Source organism: Anabrus simplex, chromosome 2, assembly GCF_040414725.1.
Source record: "Anabrus simplex isolate iqAnaSimp1 chromosome 2, ASM4041472v1, whole genome shotgun sequence".
In the NCBI taxonomy this organism is placed as follows: domain Eukaryota; kingdom Metazoa; phylum Arthropoda; class Insecta; order Orthoptera; family Tettigoniidae; genus Anabrus; species Anabrus simplex.
The window spans coordinates 893,421,209-893,437,701 of record NC_090266.1 but is presented as its reverse complement, the minus strand read 5'-3'; the positions used below and the strand labels follow the sequence as shown (position 1 = coordinate 893,437,701).

At 38.2% G+C, this 16,493-nt stretch overlaps 1 protein-coding gene across 3 annotated transcripts in view; it reads left to right on the top strand.

Annotated features, from left to right (window-relative positions):
- The window catches only part of arm (armadillo), a 251,436-nt gene that overhangs the window by 127,182 nt on the left and 107,761 nt on the right, over positions 1-16,493 (top strand). For all 3 annotated transcript variants that reach the window (XM_067141649.2, XM_067141650.2, XM_067141651.2), the window contains exon 7: positions 8,146-8,447. In XM_067141649.2, coding sequence (XP_066997750.1) covers positions 8,146-8,447 — 302 coding nt within the window. The remainder of the gene's footprint in view (positions 1-8,145; positions 8,448-16,493) is intronic.

Below are 16,493 nucleotides of genomic sequence, written 5' to 3'. Positions count from 1 at the left end.
AATCCATGAGGACTATTTTTTACAAACATCGGACAATAAAATGATCTTCCCTTTTACTATATAGTAATACTCTGAAAAATTAGCTAATAATGTATATATGCTAAAATCTCTCATGATAGAATGTTCAAAAAGATTTTATATATTGCTCCAAGGTCAATAGTCTAATTTTAATCAAAGTTTAGTCAAGAAAGATTTTACACAAACTTGTGGCTACTGTAATTCTATACACAGTTACAGCATTTAACATTACCAGGTGATAGAAATCCACAGAGCTGTATATAGAACAATTTTACCTGTTTTCTAGAACTTTATTATGATATATATAGGAGATATTTGTGCAGTCAAATGTTTTATGTTGTGACGCAATTATAAATTGCTAGGTATTTGAGAAGGTTTATTTGTGTACATACATATGTAATTTACTCAATGTCTTTGTTTGCTTAACCCTAGGCTAATGATGGCATAAAAAATGCCAAAACCGGTACCTAAAAATTTACAATAAAAATGTGACATTTTAATTATATCACATTTTAATGTAGTATTGAACAGGTGGAGAATCCTACCCTTTACCTTTGAATTGTAAATCTTTTTTCAATACGGACCAATTATGAAGTTTTTGACATTAAATAAGGAGTTACAAATGTCGTAACGAATGACACAAATGTGCTATCCAGATTTCTTTAGCATGTATTTAATAGGACATGGAGTGGGACTTTGGAATAATGGCAAAATGACCAGGGAGATATGCCAGAGAGGAACGTTTTAACCAGTTGTGACAGGGTTAATATTTCTCTCTCTTTTCACAGTTCTTCTCTCTGGACTGAAACTGTACCAATTTTTAGACAAATAGAATCCATTTCATGCACTCATCTTAATGGACTAAACTACATTCATAGCATACAAAATATAACATAACCGTATTAACAGATTCTAAATCTGTGATTCATGCTGTTACCATACACATCTTATACCAGCTAAACTCGGAAGGATATCCATAAAGCTGTGAGGTTGCATCTGGGAGATAGCGGGTTTGAACCCCACTGTCGGCAGCCCTGAAGATGGTTTTCTGTGGTTTCCCATTTTCACACCAGGCAAATGGTGGGGCTGTACCTTAAGGCCACGGCCACTTCTATCCCACTCTGAGGCCTTTCCTGTCCCATCATCGCCATAAGAACTATCTGTGTCGGTGCGACGTAAAGCAAATAGCTAGATAACCATAAAATACAAGGATCGCTCCAAAATAAATGCACTTCACATTTTACAAAGCCAATTTTTATTTTACAACTTGTTTTTGTACAATGCCTTGCTACATTTTTTTCCCCCTATGTGGAGTCATGCCATGGACTCTTCTTGCTGCTGACCTGAAGAAAATGGGTTCTTTTGAAATGTGGTGCTGGTGAAGAATGTTAGGCATAACTTGGACAGGATTTGGCACTAGTGACTTCATTGTTCAACAGCTCAACCTCACAATTAGATTATCATCACTGAGTGAAACAAGAGTTTTGCAGTTCGTTGCACACATTATGCAGTATGAGCTTTGAAAAACTAATCATCCTTGGAAATGTTCCCAGTAAGAGAGGTTGCAGGAGAGTTCCCATGTGCTGGTCCAACACAGTCAAGAATGTATATCTGGGTTGAACCTCTTTCGTGCAGTACATCTGGCTGAGGATTTCAAGAGATGAAAATTGTACAGTAGCCTCTTTGGAGATCACATTCTTCAGAATTGAGGGAATAGCAGGAGAGCTGCAACCTTTCGACACACAATGTCACGACGTAATCTCAGTCCTTTTCAACTCCCTCACGCAGTCTCGGAATTAGCCCACGAATGACTGCATAGTAATGGTCTGGTCTGGCACATCTGTGCCACTTTGTAGCAGCTGTTATGAGGGAGTCCTTATCTTCAAACCTCTCATTCTCTCATTACCTCTTTTTACCAAAGAGATGGTGATCAGCGAGTGCGAAATTAGGGCTATAAGCAGAGTATGGCACTGTTCATCCCAGTTTTTTTATAGAATCCGTGGCTTTCTAACAGAGGCATGGTCAAGTGTTGTAATTCAGCAGCAAAATACCCTACAGATGTCAAACACTATTCGGTCTAGCGTAAAGTTTATGGTTGCCACATATTTTTGGCATTATTGATGATTCCTTTTGATATGACGTTCTTGAGAGCGGTAGTCCCAGAAAATGCATTCAAACCTGCCCTGACGGCCACCCCCTGCCTCCTCTCCTTCCCCCCCAACGCGGACATTTTTCCACAGAACCGTCCGGCTCCATGGCTGAATGGTTAGCGTTCTGGCCTTGGTCACAGGGGTCCTGGGTTTGATTCCTGGCAGGGTCTGGAATTTTAACCATCATTGGTGAATTTTGCTGGCACGGGTGCTGGGTGTATGTGTCGTCTTCATCGTCATATGATCCTCATCACGACGCGCTGGTCAGCGGCGGGCGTCAAATATAAAGACCTGCACCTGGCGAGCCAAACATGTCCTCGGACACTCTCGGCACTAAAAGCCATATGCCATTTCATTTCCACACAACCAATTTTATTTTACATAAGACACATGTTAAATAAGCCTCATTTAAGCAGACACCTTGAATTCCGGACAGCAGACATTGCTATTAGTCTAGTCCGTTTTTGTTAAGTGGACTCTTTCTTTACACAGGGCTAAGTCATTCTTCCTCTTAATATCATTCTGCAGACATACAGGAATTCCATTTGGATATTTGTACTACTTACAAGTCCAAGGAAAAGTGAGATGAAACATACATGGGAACGCTGAAGTAGCCGTGAAGTTAATTGTTGTATACAGGGCTCTTCCCTTATTTTTTGTTAGGGTCGTCTTGTGTTCTAATTAGTGTACATTCTGAAAATTCTAGTTGCCCACCAATGGTACCTGTGGTTTCTTACAAGTTACCAGGTTATTTTCCAGCATGTCATGCATCATTCTATTCATAACTCAGATTGTCTCTGATAAGTTCGATGTCAGACAGTTCATTTAAACTTGACAAGGAAGAGACTTTTATGTGCTGATTGTTGAGGTAGAAATACCATAGCATGAGTCGGAGGGAGGAGCATGATTAGATCTGGATACAAGTAAAAATTTAGTGCAAAAGTATAGGAATCGAGGAATGAAAAGAAAGTGGAAGTCAGTTTTTGCAGAAGTGTTCATTGCCGAATATGAGTGGTTCAAGTGTGTTTAAACAAAGAACCTATGAGTGAGTGGGGCAATGTTACAAGAAAAAAGCGCAAGAAATTGCAAATAAACTGAAAGTTGATGTTAATTGAATAAAGAACTTGTGTGTCACGCTGAGTAGTTATTCCCTTTTCGAGAATATTGCCATAAAGAAAAACTTGCAAAATTTGTACCCTAGCTGAATGATAAATTCCTGAAGCTGTAATGAATGTGAAGGCTGTAAAATCACTTGTAATATCTCCCAGGCAATTATTTAGTTAGAAATGATTTCAGTGGCTCGAGAGTAAATAACTGTAAGGGACATGGCATGTTTAATAGCAACCACAAACTTGTCAATGTTTTGATTCACTTGTGGTTGCTATTAAATTAATAATGAGTAAGTAAATAGATAAATAAATGAGTAAATAGTCATAACGGACGTGGCACATTTAACAGCAACCACAAGTTGATAAGTTTGTGGTTGCTATTAAACACGCCTTGTTCCGTACCAGTATTTACTCCCGAGCCCCTCATTTAGAATAATAAAAATAAAGATGTATGCTTATATTTAAGGTGGATGTTCTTTGCCATTAAAATGTTTGATGTATTTTTACAACCTTGTCATAGCGGACACCTCTCATAACTGACATTTTTCCACAGAACCGACTGTGTCTGCAGAAGGAAGATTTAACTGTAGTAGCCATCAATTTTCTTGACGAGGGGACCACTTTGAATTTTCTTTTGAGTAGGGGAACAGGATTCGCATGATGCTACTCTGTTGAATACCTCTTTATTTTCGGTTCAAAATGGTGCAGCTGTGTTTCATCTCCTGCCACAATTCTTGGAAGGAAGTCGTTCACACTATCTCATAGCTGTCAGCATCCTTAGAGCAGATCATTTACAACTCCAGCTGTTTCAGTATGCTGTACACACAAGTTCCAATTCGTGCAACATTGTGCTCTGTTATACTTTTCTCGACCATAGCCATCTTGTTTGTGATTGTCAAGTGCTTGTGCAGCTTGTTACTGCGTGAAGAATCTTTAATCTTGACATGCCAATTGTTACATGATAATCTCTGTGCCCAGCAACATACTCTACTGTAACAGACAGCGTCGTCTCCATACACTTGTTTCAACCTATAATGTAGGTTCCCAAAGTCTCATTCTCACAACACTAGAACTCCATAAAAGCATGTTGCTTTCAATAGATGTAGAGTGCAGCAACCATTTTGAACGAGTGGTAAGGCCGCACCATGTGTGGGTCCTGATTGGACTAAATCTGAATACAGGCTGTAAGGGTGTTTCTGTATACTCCATAAATAGCTAAGGTGTAGATAAAATAATTGGCTTTGTAAGAAAACATAGTGGATCAGTTTTGAAGTGATCCCCATAATAAATGCAGTCCATACCCTTAACAGGTACATTACGGTAGATCCATTCAGACATTGCATTTATTGGAAACAAAGCTCCAGATGACCTGGGAAAGAAAGACGAAAAGCTGTCTCAAATGAGTGAGGGGGTGGGGGGGAGTGGGTTTTTCTCTCCCTCCAAGAACTAATCCCATTTCGAAAGAAAATTGAAGGGAAAAAAATATGGGCAGTTGACCAAGAATGACCTTATATATGCGAATAATCCACGTACCCTAATATTAGGAGAGAATTTTATGAAACTTGCTTTAATTTGCATTTTATTTACAAGAAAGTAATCCTTCATAATGATGTACTCCAGATCTGAACACAGTAAATACTCACACACACCATTTTCTTCTCTTTTCTTTTCATCTTCTCTATTCTGTTCTTCTATCCTTGTCTGTCTTTTGCTGCACTTTATTATACGAAGGGTGTACTATATTATTTTACACTGTACTTTTGTACATCCGGGTATGGTTCACATTTCACTTTTGAAGGTGGTGACGTGTAACTAGTGTCTTGTTCCACCGTTTGGTGGCTGCACGTGCACAGGAGCCAATGAATGCACTTGTCATAGCCATTTCATAACAACACTGTCAGCGTAGGAGCAGACAACATGGAAAGCAACCGGTAGGGACAGCGCTATACGGCTTGGTTCCTATGGAAAGAAGGCGTGACCACTGCATAAATTCATAATCGCTTGGTGGCAGTCTGTGGAGAACATGTGCTGTCATGGAAAACAGTTTACAACTGGGTTTTACAATGCTTAGTAAAGCTAAAGGTTCCACCTATTCAATACGTTATCGTAATGGTCTATTTAGAACATCACATATTTATTAAACTTATCATAAAATAATAAATAATAAATATGTGATGTTCTAAATAGACCATTACGATAACGTATTGAATAGGTGGAACCTTTAGCTTTACTAAGCATTGTAAAATCTTGAGTCAATACGGACAAAAAATGAAGTTTTTAATACTAAATTACAACTGGGTGGAAGGTTGGAAGCCAGGGCACACATCGGTGGACAAGGGAACCAGTTCTGGAAGTAATGTGACAGTGTCCGCACCAGCCAACATTGCCCGGGTCGAACAGGCCATCCAAGGAAACAAATGCATCACATTTACGGAAATGGAGGCAGCCACGGGAATTAGCCGAAACACCCGCAGCGTATCGTGCACGGCCACTTTCAGCTGGGGAAGGTGTCATCCACGTGGGTACCTAGACTCTTGTCTGCAGACGAAAAGCAGAGGCGTGTGGACGTGTCCAGAGAACTTTTGCAACGCCATCATCAAGATCCAGCTGACTTTATGGCTATGCTTGTTACTGGTGATAAGACATGGCTCCATTACCATGAGCCACAATCGATGCAGTGGAAGCATAGGGGCAGTTCACTGCCAAAGAAATGTTGAACAGTGCCATCAGTTTGCAAGCTAATGGCGACAGTGTTCTGGGACACAAAGGGTATCATCCTTATTGACTGGATGGAATTTGGGGCCACGATTTGCAGAACTAGACACATGTGTCAAGGCATGGGTACACAGCACTCCGAAAGAATTGTTTTAGGAAGGTCTGGAGAGACTGACACATCGATTGCAAAAGTGCATACAGTTATAAGGAGATGATATTGAGAAGGTGGATGTAACAACTAATGTGTAATGTACTTCATTTGGGTAGAAAAAAATAAAGTATAAAACAGTATTGTATGCCCTTCGTATTTTATTTGTTTCTTCTTCCATATTTTTCCCCCACCTTCCTTTGATTCATGTGATGACCTTGCTGTCTATTTTGTTACAGACACATTGAATAGGAAATATCTTAATTGGAGCTAAGGTAGCATCGTCACTTCCCACTCGGAAGGCCACCACACAATGAGCTATCTGGTGATGAATGACAGTACCACTTACTATAGACTGAGTCAAGTATTCTAAAATTCAAACCATCTTCCCTGTAGGCAGAAATCTTTTCTCTCTGAAGATACGAGCAAAGTCTCTGCGAAAGAAGCTTAAGATTTTCTCCTTGTTTTCTATGACCCGGCAAAAGCCCAGAGGCTTGTGATCATGTCTTAATACGGGCTGATGCAGGAAAGGTTAAATACCTGCTTGAAAAAGAAGTGAAATTATAAATTTTCTGTAGTTTAAATACAGTGTTTTAAAATTACAAAATAAGGTGGATGAATGATGCAGAGAGATGCTCGAAGTAAGAGACTATAAATATCTTGAACTTTTTTCATTTTATCCCAGAATCTCTTTCATCAGAATCAATTAAATTGGGAAAACAAAGTTTAAAGACCGCTTTTAGTTAAAAGGATACCTTTCCTTGTGCTTTTAGTAATGGCATAGTAAGACTCGTTGGCTGAATGGTCAATGTATTGGCCTTTGGTTCAGAGAGTCTCGGGTTCAATTCCTGGTCGGGTCGGGGATTTTAACCTTCATTGGTTAATTCCAGTGGCCTGGGGGCTGGGTGTTTGTGCTGTCCCCAACATCCCTGCAACTCACATGCCACACACAACACTATCCTCCACCACAATAACACGCAGTTACCTACACGTGGCAGATGCCGCCCACCCTCATCGGAGGGTCTGCCTTACAAGGGCTACACTCAGTCGGCTAGAAATAGCCACACGAAATATAAAAAAAAGTAATGGTATAGTAGTCTGTGCTTTGACACCTAGGTGTAAGCAGAGTGACCGTGATTCTAGCCATTATTACCATGTTGCAACGCGGACAGCATCTGTCTGTCATTTCAATCTCCAGCTGTGGGTGGGACCAGCACGTGAAGCAGTGATGTCACCATCAGACCCATCTTCCCTCTCCCTTCAAGTCACACCACTCATGGCTAAGCCTAGGTACAAGGTCAGACTCCTCAATTTGCCTGTAGCGGCACGCCTGCCAAATAGAAAATGCTAGAATGATTAACCTAGAGTCTTGTACCTTGCGAGATATCAGGATCTGTCTAGCCTCTTGTTCTGGAATGGGTTCTAATCTAGTTGAGTGGGAGTTCGTTGAGCTTTGTCAGGGAGTTAAATGCCGACAGTCTGAGAGTAAGTTCGACAGCATGTAGAGTATTCATTCTGTGTGTCTGTTGACCTCGGTCTCTTGGGCCAGAGCCTCTGTGTCGTGAATGTTGAGTGCAGAAACGGCATGGAAGAGAATACTGGATATCGGCAGAGGACAGGGAATGGAGGTTCTACTGGAGTAAACAGGCAGTACACATCATCCTGCACTGTGAGACTGACGTGTGTAGGCTGTGAACTGAGTACTGTGATGGGGGCAACAAGAGCACCTGTGTGACTGTGAGTGCTAGTTGATGAAGATAAAGTGTGGGGTAGTGTGACTGGACAGAGAGTATTGAGAGAGAGAGCACAAACTGTGTAATTGTGTTATTTGTACTGTGACATGTAAGTAGTGATGCCTATGTATGTTAAAGTGTAGACTAAATTGTTACACATAAATTGTAGAAGTTTAACATTACCATTCATAATATTCATTTGTCTAACCCACCAACGTTTAACAGTGTAAAAAAATAACTCGTTTACTTTTATTGAAAAATCTCCTTTACAGTTCTCCAGTTGAGTCAGTTTTGTTCTATGCAATCACTACACTTCACAACCTCTTATTACATCAAGAGGGTTCCAAAATGGCTGTGAGATTGGCTGGAGGATTGCAGAAAATGGTAGCACTTCTGCAACGCAATAACGTCAAGTTCCTGGCAATTGTGACAGACTGTCTTCAGATTTTGGCGTACGGTAATCAAGAGAGCAAGCTGATCATCTTGGCATCGCAAGGACCTGTGGAGCTGGTACGAATCATGCGTTCGTATGATTATGAGAAGCTCCTGTGGACTACATCACGAGTGTTGAAAGGTAAATATCTTAGTTCTTTTGGTGTTTTTTATTCATTGAAGTATTAGTGTATTGTGTTTTAGTTTCTGCAAGTGTATCCCCATAATTGTTTTTATCCTCTTCAGTTTATGGATGAAATACAAGGCTTTGTGACATTTATATTCCATAATAGCCATTACTGATCTGATGAGAATCTGCAAATCACCATGGTGGTATGTTGCCAGCAAAGTTTGAGTTATACGAAGTTTTGTGCAATATCACTTGCCTTGAACTGGAACATTTCATGTGTTGCAGCATGACAATTGTGTTTTGTGTGTGTGACTAACTCAGGGAGTTAAAAAAAATCTCTATTCATGTACTTCGCTTTTGCGTCCCCAGAAAACTATTTGTAGGTTTTCTTCACGTCCATTAGTTTTAATTCTTGGTTTTGCCAGTACTGAACCATACAGGTTGCACATCATAACTATGAATCTCCACTCGCACACTGTTTTCTTTTGCAAATACTTCAGCACTCTGCTTGAAAGAGGCCATAAAACACGATCATTCACTCATTTGCTCACAGTTGCAACATCTAGGTTCTGAGCTACATGGAACGCTTTTGAATTATGCTTACGTTCAGTCACGCATTGATGATGGGAGGGTATGCTAAAAGGGGAGGGAGGAGGAACACCATTTGCTTTGTAATGGACACTTAATGAAAAATTCTCTGAATATTCTGAAATTTTAGAATATTTGTTAACAGTTCAGGGACCACTTTCAACCCTCAGGGACCTTTTCCTCTCTCCATTTTCTGATTTATAATATTGTTCCAAATAATACCCTGATTGTTTTATTGGACTAATTTGATTTAGGATTACCCAATTAGTATACAGCAGAAGTCGTCTAGCAAGTACGGTATATATCGAGAACTCCGTTGTAACAACAGTTCTTTTCTGTCCCTTGAAAATTCCTATGTTAAATTATGTACTATACTTTGCTTATTGCAAGAACCAAATCACTGATGCATCAGTTATTAAGAGCGATTAAGCATGTGTTATATTTCTTTTATAAGTTTGTTTGCACTCCAGTAATTATATTGAATGTGATTGATCATTTTTGGTATTGTATTCATGCTATGTGCACTACCGAGCTCTTTCTTCGATGATTGAACTTGAAGGTGATGCCAGAGTCGATTAGTAATACTCGTCGACTAATGTTTTGTGAACACAATTTTAAATAAGAGGGAAATGTTTCCGTAATAAATGTCGTAAATAACGTGGCTGATAGCCGTAGTTAATATATCATAGAAGCAAAAGGACCCACGTAATCAATACAAGTTTATTGTAAGTTCTTATATTACAGTACCAGTTTCGACTCTTTATAAAAAAGTCATCTTCAGCTGTATATTACCTTTACATTAGTCAAAGTTGGTATTGTGCCTTGCTAAGTAAAAAGAGGGATGTAACAAGGGTTAAAATTAGGCATGTTTCAAAGTAAAAGCCGGCTGTGTATACATCTAATATTAAGTGTGTCTGAGGGCCTAAAAATCGTGTTGATCAACTTATTTTAAAAGATATAGATACATAAATACATTAAAATGCACATTTCATGCTAAAGTCCAGTGTGATGAATAGGAACACATTCTTGAAATGAATTTGACATCTTGCGTTTGTTTGTTTACTTAATTATCCAACATAAGAGGAAATGTTCATGCCTGCGTTCGTATGGGGTGCTTCCATAATATTCTGCTCTATATTAGGTTCATCCACTTGTATGATTACAATTTTCAGTTGTCAGTAATAAATGCGTGTATGTTCAAAAGTAGGTATGTGCAGCTGAGGTTGAAAATCGTCTTAAAAACTTTGAATGCAGTTTGCATTAGTGTATAAATGTCACTTGCTAGGTGGTGGCTCTTTTGTTGTCTATAATTGCCGATAAATATCTGTAAGAAACGAAAAGTAAAGTTAGAAATTTGTGTTCTGAAAGTGCCTGCTTGTATGTGTGTTTCCGTAGTAGTTACTTACTGTTGCTGAAGTGGATGAGTTGCGTTCGACCTGGCTGCCTGGCGTGTACTGTGCCGTGTTCTCCTGGTGTTGGTATCCGCTGCTGTCATCGACAATATACGTACAAAAAATGTATATAGGAAAATATTAAATATTTTCCTATGTACATTTTATGACACTTTCAATACGGACGAAAAATGAATTTCATCACTTGTAATAGACGCACAAACGAGAATACCCTTTTGGATAGAATAAACACTATAGACCCGCACATGAATTCATAAAAGAAACTGAAAATAATTGCAAATTAAATGATCTTGATTTGACAATAACCAGACACGAAAACCACTTGTCATTCAAAATTTATCGTAGACCCACTCACACATTAAATACGATCTAAACAGACTCCATCCATCCCAATACCCATAAAAAGCAGCGTATTACAATATGATCTATAGGGCCTTCAAAATACCATTATCAAAAACTGACTTTAATGAAGAAATACAGTTGATTCAAGAAATAGCCAGAAATAATGGTTACAAGAAAGAAATGGTTAATACAATTATTCAAAAAATCAAATCTCGACCAAAAACCAAGCTGACGAAAATAGACAAACCTAAGGAGGACCATGCAATATTTACCTTCAACAACACAGACATATCCCTTGACTAATATATTTAAAAAACACAATCTCAAAATAGCCTTCAGAACTACGCACAATAGTAGCAGCATCATACATAATACCAAGATAATCAACAATACTAACAAGTACTATCGCTCAGGAGTATTCCGAATCAGATGCAACAATTGTGAAAGAAGCTACGTAGGACGTACCGGTAGGAACTTTGCAATCAGATACAATGAACACATTAATGCCGTGAAACACAACAATTTTTCTGCAATAGGTCAACATATGGACGAATACATAGTTTCTCGAACATAGTTAATGATATGATAATATTAAACACAAACCCCAAAGGCCCCTTGCTCAATATAACAGAACAACTGTATATGTCATTGGATCAATATACCAACCCAAATTACAATATCAATGAAATAACTGAAAAAACCAACACCATATTTAACAAAGTTATCCCTGCCTTAAAAAATTACTATCTTAAAACAGTCAACAAACGATGTCCAACACGCGCCACAGCGCAGATGACAGACACACCCAACTCCGCCCATATACATACGACAGTAACTCCCCCCACCCACCCCTCCATTCCCCTCACAGCAGATGATACGAACACCAGGAGAACACGGCACAGTACACGCCAGGCAGCCAGATCGAATGCAACTCGTCCACTTCAGCAACAGTAAGTAACTACTACGGAAACACACATACAAGCAGGCACTTTCAGAACACAAATTTCTAACTTTACTTTTCGTTTCTTACAGATATTTATCGGCAATTACAGACAAGAAAATAGCCACCACCCAGCAACTGACATTTATACACTAACGCAAACTGCATTCAATGTTTTTAAGACTATTTTCAACCTCAGCTGCACATACCTACTTTTGAACATACACGCATTTATTATTGACAACTGAAGATTGTAATCATACAAGTGGATGAACCTAATATAGAGCAGAATATTATGGAAGCACCCCATACGAACGCAGGCATGAACATTTCCTCTTATGTTGGATAATTAAGTAAACAAACAAATGCAAGATGTCAAATTCATTTCAAGAATGTGTTCCTATTCATCACACTGGACTTTAGCATGAAATGTGCATTTTAATGTGTAATTTTAATATGTACTGTGAATATTTTAATGTGTTTATGTATCTATATCTTTTAAAATAAGTTGATCAACACGATTTTTAGGCCCTCAGACACACTTAATATTAGATGTATACACAGTCGGCTTTTACTTTGAAATACGCCTAATTTTAACCCTTGTTACATCCCTCTTTTTACTTAGCAAGGCACAATACCAACTTTGACTAATGTCAAGGTAATGTACAGCTGAAACTTTATTAAAAAAGTTGAAACCGGTACTGTAATATAAGAACTTACAATAAACTTGTATTGATTAGGTGGATCCTTTCTCTTCTATGATATATGATAACTATCAATACGGAAAAATGAAACAAATAAATTAAGCCGTAGTTAACTCGTTAGAAATAATGGCTGAAGTGATCACTTGACTTCAATGCTATGTATTGAAGTTGTCAGATTGTGATACACCTCAAAATACAGCACCGAGTGGATGGCTGATTTGAGAGGTTAGTTCATTCAGTAAAACCTCGTTGGCATGCTTCTGCAGAGGACAACGAAAGAGAATGTGTTAAGCGATAAAATGTATTGTTGAATACACAAATAAAAACTATCCAACAGTTATATGTGAACACTTGATCTGGTTTCCCCCCCCTCCCATCTCGACATGCGTGCATTTTGCGTCGTATATGTACGGGTACAGTGAAAGATATAAGCTATCTACCATTTCTATAAATAAGATGTGAGAGTATTAAAAGACATGAAAAAGACAAGAAAACAAATACGAAAACCTTTTCCACTGGGAATTATTAAATAACAGTGTATTAAAAGGTGTGTAAAACACCAGACAACAAATTAAAAAACATTTGCACTGGGACCAAAAAAAATATCCGCACATTATTGCAGATCACACACACTTTCTAAAACAAATGTCAGCTGAAGCTTCGTATTTAGGACAATTATTTTCTGGCCATGAATTTTTTGAAGTTAAACTCGGTCATGTGACAGAGGATGACTTACACTGCCGACTTCAATGCAACAACACTTCGATAGACTGATGGCGAACTCGGAGGTGCAAGTTTCAACATGCATGCAACTGTTGAAAGATCCGGATGCCTGTCCACTTACTGGAATTTAATTTCATCTTCATTAGTCAGCAATTGTGTGACTTTTTCAGTATGCACATCACTTGACAAATATGCACCACGCTAGTTACCTTCACATGATTATATTCCCAATCTGTACATAGGCTATCATGCGATTAATAATCGCTACTCTTCACTGTATCACTCAACACAGAATACATTTCCAACTTCTGAATGGATTGCAAAATACCAGCACAAACAGGCTTGCTGTGTTATTCAGCAATATCAATAAAAACTGGAAAGCTAATTGAACTTTTCCTGAGACTAACAGCGTGCTCCCCGAAGGTGTAATGTACGCTGTAAAATTCTGGAATTCAAGGCCATTTCGAGTTTTCTCACAACTTTCCCCAACCTGCCTCCTGTGACGAGGGCTCTAATCTCCGTTGGAAATCACTGTCCTTTCACAAGGAATAACAAAGAACTTTTTCAGGGCTAGCAATAATGTGACCTACTGAGCGTCAATAGTGAAAATTTGTAACATGATAAGTGACTTATTTTTATATAGATTTAATATGATGTGAATCAGGACTTCGAATTTACAAAGTGCTAAGCAAGAAATCGCTGTAATGAGGAATGCATTAATGAGGTTTCACTGTATTTCCTTGTGTCTGGTTAAATTCTGGAAAGGCTATTCTCATGTAAATTTATAGCAAAAAGTTTATCATTATTCTACTGGTGTTTGAATTAGGTTTTCATGATTCATATGAGGTTAAGTTAGGTTACGTGACACTGTTTGAATAAGAAAACTGAAATGTTTGCCACCGAAGCCACTGGAGTGATACTACTCCAATTTTTCAGAATGAAATTGAACATTGTCTCAGAATTTAAAGGAAAAGAACCAACGAGTAAACCGCAGTATGAAAATATGCAAAAATGCAATTGTTGAACAAACTGATTGCCTCTGCATACCGATTTTAATATGTGAGAGGTTTTTACCAGACTTGTACAAAAAAATCTGATATAACAACAGTCCGCTTTAGCGAGTAAGATTTTCGCCGTTATGAATTCTCGCTATAACGGACTTCTGCTGTACACGCAATTATACCTGAAAATGACACCTTGCGGGTGGGAGACTCGGATGAAGAATACACCCACTGTATTCCTGGCTGTCTTAAGAGGCGACTGAAAGCAGCGACGGATATGGATTCCAGTTATGTGACCATAAATTTACCCCCCTGTGGATGGTAGGATCTTCATACATCCACAGGTAATCCCTGCTCGTTGTAGAAGGCGACAAAAAGTGTCATGTGGCTATCGGACCCCTATTTTTTTCTTTCTTTTGTTTCGAGGGTTGATTATAGACAGAATCAAAATTGTATGTGCATGCTGCTTGGGGAGGGGCCTCTTACTTGTGCCACTATACTCGAACGCTCAGATGGTATCCCTAGCCCGTTGAGTGGGAGTGCCATGTTCTCGGCAGTAATATCCATCTGACAGTGCAGGACCCCGCACAGCCGACCGAGAAAGCAAATTATTATATATATTTTTTCTTTAATCTAAACTTATCATTCTGTATACGCTATGTGGTATAGTACTCAAATACACTGTACACTAAAGGGCAAATATCGCCATCCTATTCTTTTCTTGGCTCATTACTGCTGCCAAATTGACTACAGTAAAACCTCGTTAAGACGTTTCTGCAGGGGACAAGGAAAAGGGACATGTTAAAGGAGAAAACGTGCTACTGAATGAACAAATAAAAAGTATCCAACATGGAAATAGAAACACTAGATACAGTTTTTTCCAACATGGCATTTTGCTTACATGTAATCATTGTCATTGTTGGTCCGTATTGAATTTTTGTTAAGTTCAATATCATGTATATTTATTAAAATGTTCTCGTGATTAAGATTTATATCTTGTCATAATATCAGTATTGGGACATGTTTCGCCCGCTAGCTGGGCATCATCAGCCGCTATCTCGTACCTCTTAGGGTATCATCAGCCGTTATCTCGTACCTCTTGATCATAAATCAGGATCCTGATTTTGTACAAAATGTTACATATATACTACATTATACGGAGTTTAAAAAAAGTCCATATTACATGTTCTTCATAGTTTGAGGATTTGTATGATAAAAACATTAAGAATTAATTATTGTTAAAGGGATCGTATAATTAAATTAAATTTATTGACTGTCTTGTGCATTTTTTCCAGCTTGGTCTGAATGTCTACTGGCTAAAACTCAGTATGTTGAATTTTTTTGAAAAAGACTAGAGAGCATTTGGATTTGTTTCGGACACTGAATGAAATCTGGTTTAAAACTATTCAAACTGATTCTCAAAACTTTTGCAATCTTATCTACAAAGCATTGATGTTATGCTGTTTCTTGTGGCTGCCCTGTGAATGAGTGTTTGTCTTGAAATATATGGTTGTTTAACAATCTAGAAAATATGTTGACACATTATTATTAAAGCACATATTATTCGAATCTGGTGTTCTTTTTAAATTCCGTTATAAAAGTGAAGAATGGATTTTCAACAGAGCAAAACTGGTTGTTTCCTTCAATTGAAATTATGGTTGCTGCCTCCTGTTATACTACTAGTTGAAAGGGGACACTCAGTCTTGATATTAGGTGATGCGTGATTGTTGATTCTAATCTGTAGGAAAGCAAAAACAGAGCAGTTTATTATGACCACAAACAAATTTTAGCAATTTGATCAGTTTGTTGTAAGAAACAACTTCTTTACATTTAATAACAAAATATACCAACAGAAGGGACTAGCAATGGGCGACCCGATATCTTGAATTCTTGGGAACATTTTTATGGATCACCTGGAGACTGAGATAATATCAGTGGTTTACTGCTTTGGCTAAGATGCATCTATGACACATTTGCTATCATCGACACACGCCATAATAATAGTGATAACATATTAATGATCCTTTATGACCTTGACTGCAACATTAGGCTCACTAAGGAGGACGAAATCAACAAGTCTTTAAACTTCTTGGACCTAAACTTGACCAGAGCCAATGATGATTTTATTTTTTAAATTTACAGAAAGCCCTCTGCTGCTCCTTTGACAATAAAGAACAAGTCCTTACATCCTCAATCTCAAGCATATGCAAATTTCTACAGTTTAGTTTATCGAGCATTAAATGTTCCACTATCTCCTTCTAACCGGAAAAAAGAATTTGATAACATAAAAGAACTTGCAAAACTTACTGGCTTTAAACCTAACCTGATCAGTGAGATTATTGGTAAAA